At 38.5% G+C, this 10770-nt stretch overlaps 2 protein-coding genes across 2 annotated transcripts in view; one reads left to right on the top strand and one right to left on the bottom strand.

Moving 5' to 3' along the window:
- Window positions 1-392: 392 nt before the first annotated feature.
- LOC116706703 (trace amine-associated receptor 1-like) lies at window positions 393-1940 on the top strand. Its single transcript, XM_032543644.1, has 3 exons — window positions 393-720; window positions 793-1365; window positions 1882-1940. The coding sequence occupies exons 1-3, from the start codon at window positions 393-395 to the stop codon at window positions 1938-1940; spliced, it is 960 nt and encodes a 319-aa protein (XP_032399535.1).
- Window positions 1941-2473: 533 nt separating this feature from the next.
- Window positions 2474-10770, bottom strand: part of LOC116706586 (adhesion G-protein coupled receptor F1) — a 17187-nt gene continuing 8890 nt past the window's right edge. The window contains exons 3-15 of the mRNA XM_032543513.1: window positions 9992-10098; window positions 9840-9898; window positions 9612-9751; window positions 9322-9528; window positions 8712-8921; window positions 8470-8610; window positions 8195-8370; window positions 6824-6991; window positions 5343-6728; window positions 5189-5230; window positions 4417-4476; window positions 4173-4239; window positions 2474-4094 (exon numbers count right to left, since the gene is read on the bottom strand). Coding sequence (XP_032399404.1) covers window positions 4024-4094; window positions 4173-4239; window positions 4417-4476; window positions 5189-5230; window positions 5343-6728; window positions 6824-6991; window positions 8195-8370; window positions 8470-8610; window positions 8712-8921; window positions 9322-9528; window positions 9612-9751; window positions 9840-9898; window positions 9992-10087 — 2823 coding nt within the window. The 5' untranslated portion in view covers window positions 10088-10098 and the 3' untranslated portion in view covers window positions 2474-4023. The remainder of the gene's footprint in view (window positions 4095-4172; window positions 4240-4416; window positions 4477-5188; window positions 5231-5342; window positions 6729-6823; window positions 6992-8194; window positions 8371-8469; window positions 8611-8711; window positions 8922-9321; window positions 9529-9611; window positions 9752-9839; window positions 9899-9991; window positions 10099-10770) is intronic.

Below are 10770 nucleotides of genomic sequence, written 5' to 3'. Positions count from 1 at the left end.
CACACACACACACACACACACACACACACACACACACACACACACACAAACAGTTAATGTAACGTCACTTGTCATCTTTGTATCTCATGCCACTTCTGATTGGATGACCACATTCTCTGTCCATTCATGTAATGAGATAGGGGATCATAAATAGTGAATCCGGTCCTAAACCTCAGCACAGGGGCAGTGAAAAAGAACACGTAGTGCTGTCCTTGCATGGTGTTACATTTACCAGGTAAGGGACACAAACTTAATGAAAAGCTCAAATTAACTGAAAATGATAATGTCTTGTTTTCTTTAAAAGGATTACTATTGCTGTAATTGTACATATATGCTGACTCAATAGATGTCAATGCTTAAATATAGATTATTATTTCAGAAATCAAAAAAGCATGGAACCAGACGTGACTGACAACAGGACTTACACTGTCAATAGCATACATCCCTGTTATGAATTAAATAATACAAGTTATGTATTTACAAGCAACCCTTCCATAGTATGTGTATTAGTATATATTTTACTTGGTATACTATCTGTTGCCACAATATGCGGAAACCTTCTTGTTATAATCTCCATCATTTACTTCAAAGAGCTCCACACTCCTACTAACTACCTTATTCTCTCTCTGGGTGTGGCTGACCTGCTTGTTGGAGTTTTGGTTTTTCCTTTTAGCATGGCATTCACTGTAAGCTCATGTGTATATAATGAACATTTATTGTGTAAAATACGAGACAGCTTTGATGTATCACTGTGCACATCTTCTATTCTTAATTTATGTTGCATTTCCATGGACAGATATTATGCTGTGTGTCAGCCTCTGACCTACAGAACTAAAATAAACGTCCACGTAACTGTGGTTATGGTCATTGTGAGTTGGGGGGTTTCTGTTCTAATTGGAATTGGCATCATAATTGCAGGATTCAGCCAAGGAGCATGTGAAGGGATGTGCTCAGTTGACGTTGTAATGGCAAACACTATAGGACCTGTTCTCTCATTTTACCTCCCAGCGATCATAATGCTCTGCATCTACCTGAAGATTTTTCTTGTTGCTAAGAAACAGCTGAACAGCATCCAGAACACAACCTGTCAGAGAACAAAGTCTGGAGCAGCTGTCAGTAAGAATGAGAGAAAGGCCACTAAAACTCTGGCTATAGTAATGGGAGTTTTTCTTCTATGTTTGACTCCTTATTTTCTCTGTATTGTCTTTCAGCCTTTATCTTATAACCCCCCACCACTTCCTGTGATAGAAACACTCAACTGGCTTACACTGTCAAATTCAACGCTCAATCCATTTATTTATGCTTTCTTTTACAGCTGGTTCAGATCAGCTTTCAGAATGATAATCTCAGGACAAATATTTCGGGGTGATTTTGCAAATTCAAAATTGTTTTGATAATTTTATGGTTTGCCAAAATGTATCCTTGCTTATTAAGATAGAACAATAGATTATAATTTACTTCTGAATTGTACATTTCTAATCATCATAATATTGTGCACTAACAACACAAAATAAAACTAAAGTTTCCCTGTGTATTGATGAGGGCTGTAACGATACACCAAACCTTGGTACGATTTGGTTCATGAATTTGACCCACGATTTGATACAAACCTCGATACTTTTAATTTTTTGAGTGCGGCGGGGGGGTCAAAATACAATTCTACCACATGGCATCGTTTTGTCATTGATTACATGACTGAGCCTCAGTACAGTAGTTAGTTAGGTTACAATATCAAGTTATTTTTGCCATTGCCATGTCATTGTTATTATATTGTGTGTGTGTATGTGTGTGTGTATATATATATATATATATTGTTCCAGTTTGTAACTTTGTTGGAAAAGTTTCACAATTAGAGTTTGCTTAAAATGTCCTGGACCTCAGGGAGAAGCACCGCCCTGCACCACCAGAGCAGCTCTGGGACCAGTCCTTCACACCTCTAATGGGAGAGGTCTCAGTTAGCAATCTGTGTGTGTGTGTGTGTGAGTGTGTGTGTGTGTGTGTGTGTCTGTTGTCTTTGACATATCTCATCAACTGTTTGTTCCATGTACCCCCCACCTGGTTTCCTGGGTACCCTATGAACTTGGCGTTTGGAACCACGTCCTGTATGTTTTTGCTGATGTCTGTCACCAACCTTCTGCATTTTCCTTTTTTGAAGAGTGCTGATTGGTCTTTCGCTGTTTGTCATTCAATGCTTCAATAACAATGCCAAAGACACCTGATAAAGCTTCCATATTTAACACGATGGGAGTGAAAATGCATTTTTCTTATTATTATATCATTATCATTATAAGCACAGTATATACGTTTACTGCATTTCCTGTCTAACTGGGACGTGCTAGCAGTTATGGAAAAACTCTTATTTACCAAGTAAGCTTCAAAGCAATATGTAATAAAAACGTGACAAAAATAGATTGAAACACAGAAAACAGTTTCACCCTCAGACCTGCTTCATCATCTTAAATAAGAGTTCAAGTAGAGTCCAATAAAAGCATTTATAACATGCAAATAGTCATTGAACATGTGCAAGACCAAAGATAATTTCACATATGATGATGCTATAAATAATCGGTGACTATCGGTAACCAAATGGTTTCGTGTTTTAACAGAATTAGCAATGCTTTGCGTGTTATCTTGCATGTCAGAGTAAAAACATCCTTAGATGTATAACTCAAAATATACAATGATTAAAAAACAACTGCTACTGTTAATACCGTATACATGTACAGTCACTTCACTAACGGCAATGCTTGTGATATTACACATTACTGAGCTCCACTACCAAAGCTCAATTTATCGTTCCATACCAATGTGCAAACGTGATTTCCTGGTACAAACGTACAGACTGATTTTGGTATAGTGCTGACTGATTTTCAAGCAATGTACATACATCCACACATGGAGACTATATCACAAGATACATCACATTTGTGTCCCTAAAATAAGTTCTAGATTTCAGCCTTCCATTAAATAGTAGGATTAGTAGTCTGTTAAATCTTTATTAGCTACTTTTCAGATAGGAATTATGATGCTCTGCTTACTTAAGGGGACATAGGCATGGTAGGTAAGGTAAGGTAATCATGAGAAGTTTACGTAAAAATATTTTATCATTAAATGCATTAGATTTTAGAGTCATTGATTCAGAGTTATTTAGAATGGACTCAATCGATAATTTACAACGCGCTTGGTCCGGACCCTGGATGTGATTTTTTTACGCTTAACATGCAGGGTAAAGGTAGGGTGGGCGGAAGTCCAGGGGGAGGGGAGGAGAGGGGAGGGGAGGGGGAAGGGATGAGGAGGAGGGAGGAGCGAGCTAGTCTTGTTTTGTTTGAAAGTACTTTGAATGTCAAGAAGTAACATTACCCAACATTGCTTAGAGCTCCTTTAAGTGCCGCGCGGGACAACAGGACTCAAACCCCCGTCTCCAGGGTGAAAGTCCTCCCACGTCATCCCACAACGACGGGGTCGAGCTGCTGCTATGCCCATCGCCCCCCCATGCAGATGCTGAAGTGGGCCTTTTGCATCGGTATCTGACTGTGAGAGCCACCAACCACATGTCCGCATTAGACGAGTTGAATGGGTTAAATACCTTCGGTACTTGAGTGTACTGTGTAGTGAGATACATATTGATTCATAAGTCATGATTCAGAGTTATTCAGGATCTACTTCTACGACATTCATTAATTATAAGCTGCTTAAGTTGTTGGCTAACAAAGCAGAAATGGACTCCCATTTAGGAATCAAACGTGAAGCAACGTTTTAAAAAACTGTTACATTCACAATATAGTATATCTGAACTTTTCAATATGTCCCACTTGCTTTCCTAGAGCTTCTCATTACACAAACAGTACAGAACAGTAACATTAATGTTATAATATGCAGTAATATAGTAGCTTTTACAATATCATCCCAGTAAGCTTTTTAATTTTTTTTCTTTCAGATTTTTTACTGAAATCTTACGATAACTGCCAGATCTTTTGAATCAGTTATTAAATAAATGTTATGGGTACAGTCTTATTTGGGAATTCAGATATTGACGAAGGACTCCGATGCACCAGTGCTTCTTGAGTTTGCAACTTCTGACACACGATAGACATCTGAAAGACAAATATATTATTTATAATACAGCTTATTCAAGTAAACAGAAAAAAAGCCAGATTTAAATCGCAACTTACGTCTTCTTCTACGCAGTCGATTGATCCACGTTAGGCCACTGAGAGAAGAAATACCTCCACTTGTACTCTATAGTAGAAAAAATAAATGTGTAAAATAAAGTTATGGCAGGAAATTTTAATAATGTCTGTGTGAATTCTATTGTTACAGTTTATTCATTTCAGGTCTGTACATTCAAACAAAAAAACGTTCACAAACTTAAATTGTTTATGCAGTGGTTTTGGGATATTAATAAAATGCACTTACTCTTGTTGTATTTGAGCCGGTGCTTGGTGTGGGTAATTGTCTTGAGAGGATAGAACGGATCTAAAGGCACAATAAAATGGATGTTAATGTCCAAATCATTAGTATTCAAATACTGTGTGCTACTGTGTTTTTTTTTGTGGAAGATTTTGGGGAAAAAGCGTATTTTGTTGCTGGAACAATTATTTTTTGGGCATTTTAGGGCTTTATTTGATAGGGCAACTAAAGACGGTAAAGGGGAGAGAGACATGGAGCAAAGGTCGGAATTGAACCCACTTCTGCTGCGCTAAGGACTGGGCCATTGTTCATGGGGGGCACACTTGACCAGATGAGCTACCCTGGCCCCCAAGCTTATTGGTTTTTGAATACCATTTATTAATAAGCTTCAGAGTTGATGGATGTTTGAGCTTTGACAGACCTAGGCTAGCTGCTTCCAGTCTTTATGCTAAGCTAAGTATCACCTGTCTGTAACTGCTTGAGTAATTAAAAGTCTGATATCACACTGACAGGAGCCGTCTGCTCCATAAGGACTTTTTATTTTTGATACTAAATACATTTTGTTAATAATACCTCTGCACATTTTTTTGAGTATAATTTTGAATAAAGGAAATAAAGTTTTGAATGATTGTTTTTACTGCTGCTGCCATTAGTTAATAAAGGACTTAAATCATGTCTTCATTACTGTCAGAATGATATCTATCTTCTCATCTACGGCAGCACTCTGAAAAGCAAATAAGTATATTTTACAAAACGTCTTTCTTTAAAGTCAACATACCTTTGAATCGAATAGTGTCCCAAACACTAAAATGAAGAAACCCTATGGAAAAATAGATGAAATGCACATTTTTTGTCATTGGAAGAACACAAAATGTTTTATTACACAAAATAAGGCCGCATTAAGAACTTTGTATGTCAATGAATGCAAATACCTGTAGTGAATTGAAGAATGCAAAAGCAATGTGGATTCCCTTATTGGTTGATGATATCATGGTTCCCACTCCCAACGCCCAGGTCAGTCCAAATAAAGGAGTCAAAATGGCTAAACACCTGACAATGACCACCAGCGTTTGCTTTTCATCTCTTTGGGCGGTGTCTCCTACACCTCTTCTCAGCATTTTGAATAATACCACGATCACAATTATAATGTTGATGAAAATTATAGTCAAGGCAGGTATGGCCAAGGCCAGCAGGGCACGTGTCTGGATCCAGTTGAGCCAGCAAGCATTGTCTGTCCTGATGTATCCATTCCCTGGTGCTGTGACAGCAACAGTAATAACAGCTATAAGCAGAGGGCACCCGTAGCCTAGTAAGAAGCCAATGGCCAACATGGTTGATTTGGACATATGGGAGAAGACCATGACTGTGCGGTAAAAAAGCAGAAGGCCCGACACAAGCATCCAAAAAAACAGAGCAAGATAGAAAAAGTGTATAAAAAATGTTGCTGTGCTGCATGGTCCAAGTGGAACCTTATAGTCCTCCCCTGGGTTTTCAAGGGGGTTTTTGGCAATAGAGGCCCCGATGATGAAACAGATGTCAGCGATCAACAGAGACAGGGCAGTGTTAATGATGGAAACATGGCGCATGAAGGACGTGCTATTTCTAGAAACGTCTTTCCACACGTATCCTTCAATAATGAGACATATTACTAAGCTTGCCAGAGATATCCCAACTCCAACATAAGTGATTATGTCTAAGATCTCTCTCAGTTCTGGAGGGATGTCTGTTGCCATCAGAATGGAGAATGAGGTGAGATGGTTGCATCTGCAGGTCACAGTGTTGTTTATATCGGAAACAAACGTACAACCATCATCATCCCAAACCCCCAACTGATTGAACTGGGTGAAGTTCCAGAAGACACACTGTGGGTTTAGTAACAGGGAGCTGTTAAGCTTGTTGAAGCTCAGAGTAACATTCTTAACTGTTGCATTTGTTTTGGCCAGCACCACAGCAGCGTTTATTGCATTATCTGTGACAGTGTCATTGCCGGTGGGGTTGAAGCTGGAGTTCCGTGCTGGCATAACATTATTAAGGGTGGAGAAGGTGATGGTGGTGAAAAAGCTGTTGCTGGGGATGTTTGGAACCACTATGGAAATGCTGTTGTTCAGATCGGCTGTAAAGGTGTTGTTAGACGTAATGGTTCTTTTGAGCAAGATCCGTGGAGTCTCGAAGGAAAGGTTTCCGTCCAACCTTTCAGACAGGGACTCCATTGAAAAAAGTAGTTCTGAGCTCGCACTGCGGGTTCTATTTTCATTCAGAAATGTCCAGGACTGTCTTGATTCCTTACCAATGATGACATCAACTGTTTCAAGTACATTCTGCAAATGAAGAGACATTTCAAAAAGTCAAATGGGTTTTGATGAAAAAACACAAAACCTTTTCTAAAGGCTACAGAGTGGAAGGTTTAGCCTACCTCTATCACCGGTTGAATGACAACACCAGTGGAAACACTTGCAATCTTGTTTAGGATGTCAACAATAGTTGTTATGGTTGCAGATGACGTTGCTATTTTGTCTTTTTCTTCTTGGACCGTGGTACTTAGATTCGCCACAAAGTTCTGTACATCATCCTTCTCCAAACTCTAAAAGATAAAATACACAGAAACGTATGACACCACATGTTAGCATGAGATTACAAACTCTTCCTGATAAATGCAAAAATGCTTTTTTGTGGCCAGTAGAAACTGGCAGGGCAGGCTAGGAGAATGTGTTTCAAAGCTAAAGTGTGAAACTTTTACATATGACTGAATGTCCATTACATTCAAGCCCTTGCCAAACAAGTTCACACAGAAGGATGGTAATATGTGGAGAGAGACTCTGGCACCAGAGCTGCTGCGATCACAGCATGAGGTTCTTAAGCAGAAGGTGACCAAACAGCTGAAGCTTGCAGTCAGAGTTTGCCATGTCGAAGCGGTATTAACAGTAGTGTTCCTGTTTCCACAGACTGTTTTCTTGCTGAGCTTCAACAGGGGGATGTGACCTAGTAGTTCCCTGGATAAAACACCATATATAAATCTACATGTGCTTGCCAGCAGAGCCATTTTTGGACAAAGCGGAGCGAGACAGTGGCTTAGGACGCTACTAGCTGGAGGGGTGCTACGGAATTATATGACAGCTATAAGCATGAACAATGCTAGCAATGTGGTGATTGTAAATCGTTTTAAGAGATGTGGAGTGCTGCTTTGTGTTCAGAACTATTAGAAGTATTTTTTTAACGTTGAGTTTAACAAGTATTGAAATCCTGTCCGGGTCTTCCTGCAACAGATCCACACAAACATCCACTCTTAATAGATATTATAGAAAATACAATGGGCAACACAATTTTCTTGATGCAGAAATATTCAAATTGCGTCATCATTATAATACCTGCCTGAAGTGTGCATTGTAAGGTGCGTACTGTAGAATCATAACATTTGTTCAGAACCTCCACAACTGAAAGGCTGACACCGATACTACCTGCACCTCAGTACATGACAGAAACAATCAAAAACCTGCATAATAGTTTCATACTGTATCTTTCATCCACAACCTGATTAAACAACAGTAGTACAGAACAAATGTAGTACAGTGACTATCGTGTGTATGGCTTAGAGAAAGAAAAGTTCCTCCTTTAGGAATCGTGACTAAACAGCTAAAATTAGCAGCCATTAAGGAACGCGGGTCATCAACAAATTTGAAAGCCGGTGTGGCTGGTGGCCAAAAAATTTAACTGCATGCCCTGGTGACATGGTATTACTTTTTGTTATTAACTAATATTCAACCGTATGGTATGGTGTTTCACCTACCGTTGAAAAAATGAACAATTCGTTGATTGCTGTTATGATGCAGGTGTCCTTCGAAAGCGTCCACCCAGTTTTCTGACAGACCGCAGTCCTGCTCCCAGCCTGACCTGCACCACAGCTTGCGTTTTTTGTGTCGCCTACTCGTCCAGGCCCATACTGATTATCATTGCATGTTGGAACTAAAGAATTACAAAAATCAATTAGTTTTACACAGAAAAAAAGGTAAAACAGTTAACAGATATTAGCTAAGCCACACACATTTCAAAGGTTGCTCTTACCGTCTTTGAAAACGTTAATTTCTGTTGTTTTAGAATAATTCTCTGGGTCAACTACCTTACAAACAAAACTTATTTTCTGTTGTTCACTGCAGGGCCCAAGCATGTAATCATACTTGACACAGTTAGCTTCAGCATAGGAACCTGTAAACATTTTACAGTGTTAATAATATAAACTGTAAAAAGCTGTGTCCAGCTTTTCAGTAAGTCAGATTGAACAGTTTAACTCATCACTTCATACTTACCTAACTGTTCACCAGTTGAGTCAAACCAACGGACCATAAAGGGGGGCTGCACGCAACACTCAAGTGTTTTTTTCTGTGCTGCTGTCCCATCACAATACACGTTATCCACACTATTTAGTTGTATAATGGGAGCTTGTTTGATTTTGTTTGTTGTATCTCCTTGTTGGTTGAAATTAATAATATCGCCTATCAGAGTACATTTGTAAAGTCCTGTGATGAAGAGAAGTAAATATTAATGATTGCATTAGTATACTGTAAAACAAAGATGCATTTAGAGTTTGCCACATGCCAGTATTTCCCTTTAGCTGACTAAATAATTTGATGATACATTTGTGAGATGTGTGTAGGAATAGGACTGTTGGGGCTTTCAGTCCAACATTTATTGGGAGATGCAGTAATAATGAACGATAATGTCTCTGCTTTTTCACAGTGTTCTGTTGAAATATATGATTGACAAAATCCCAAACAGCACTATGTCTGATATCACTTCCCAGAATAAGGAAATGTATCACCCAGCTTTGAAAGTGTTTATATAACTGCATTTGTAACATTTTATAGTAGTTATGGTAGTTTTATAGTATAGTTACTTCTTAGTAGTTCAAATCCTTACCCATATCAGCAAGAATGACGTTGTCAACTGTAAGTTTATGAACCATGCCAGAATTAGTTTTTTTAATCCTTGGACCTGTAAGTGTTTTTCCATTTAATGTCCACACAGAAACATTGATGTTTCCCACATTGATCTCAGGAGGCCCACATGTCAGCACCATGGTTGTACCAGTATACGTGAGCTCTGGTAAGATGATTGGATTTGGACCTTTAAAAAAAAAAAGGGAAAAAAGAGATCAGTTGGGAATTCAGTCAAGCAAAAAAGAATTTGGTAATTGTTTTTGAACTTACTGTTAAAATCTGCAGTAACTGAACCAATGACTGGGGCAATAGAACTCATTGCAACAAGGATTTTTGTGTTAGCTTTAGCCACTTCAGTCGGCTCAACCTGGGTCGTCTGAACACCAAAGTCTGTAATTACACTTCCTTCTCTGTAAGAACAAACAAAACATAAAGTTGTGGTGTAAATGTGTACAGAGTCCTACTGGAAAAATGTCTTTTAAGCCAGAAATTCCATACCTGAATCTGTTTACAGAAGCACTGATAAACCCTGTGATTCCTTTATACTGCTCCCTTAACTGTGGGAGAGATATGGATTTAATGTCAACATTGTAACATGGGGAACAGGAAATACAAGTTTTAATTGGATATGGAGTAATCAATGCACTTACCACTGACTCAATCCTTGATTTAAGATCCTTGTAGTCAGGACTTGATGAATCAGTTAAGGTAGGTGTGAATGTCTTGTTTAGTTCTACCGACATCATCACACTGAATACTGTTCATTTAAAAGAGAGGAAAAATATGAGCAAAGCTATGGATAAATAGTTTCCATTTTTTCGTGATGTAACTTAACAAAAAACACCAGAAAAAGTCAGGTAGACAGGATACAAAAACAAAAGAAGGGACAGGCTATTGTTAGTCTATTAAGCACACTGTATATTTCTCCATTAAATTCATTCTATGTGTTAAATTTTGAACATCAAACTTCATATTTACAAAAACCTTCTGCAAGTTAAAGTTCAGCAAGCTTACATAACAAAAGGATTTCTGTGAGGCCATGTTGCACATCAAGCTATTAAAATTATTAATATTATTAAAAAACCTTACACAGAAAGTGGAAATTATCATTATTGTTTGCTAAAACAAATAATGAAGTGAACTGAGTGACTTGGTACTATTTGGGTTGTCTTTGTCAATAATTTGTGAGATTAGGGTTGTGGCCATTCTGGGGGGTCTGAACAGGAAATGAGTATACTATATGTCTGAGGATTTCTCCAACGCGGGTGTGACATCGATTTCATGATAAAATCTACTAGAACAGTTGGAGCTGTTTGCTGTGACTGAACTAAGCGTCATAGTGACGACTATATTGTAGTGTGAAGAGAAGTACTTCCAATTTTGGTTACCAGGGTAACCGGAGTACAAAGTCCCATGATCCTGCGGGGCC

This window comes from Etheostoma spectabile, chromosome 18 (genome assembly GCF_008692095.1).
Source record: "Etheostoma spectabile isolate EspeVRDwgs_2016 chromosome 18, UIUC_Espe_1.0, whole genome shotgun sequence".
NCBI lineage: Eukaryota > Metazoa > Chordata > Actinopteri > Perciformes > Percidae > Etheostoma > Etheostoma spectabile.
This window is presented reverse-complemented; position numbering and strand designations above follow the sequence as displayed.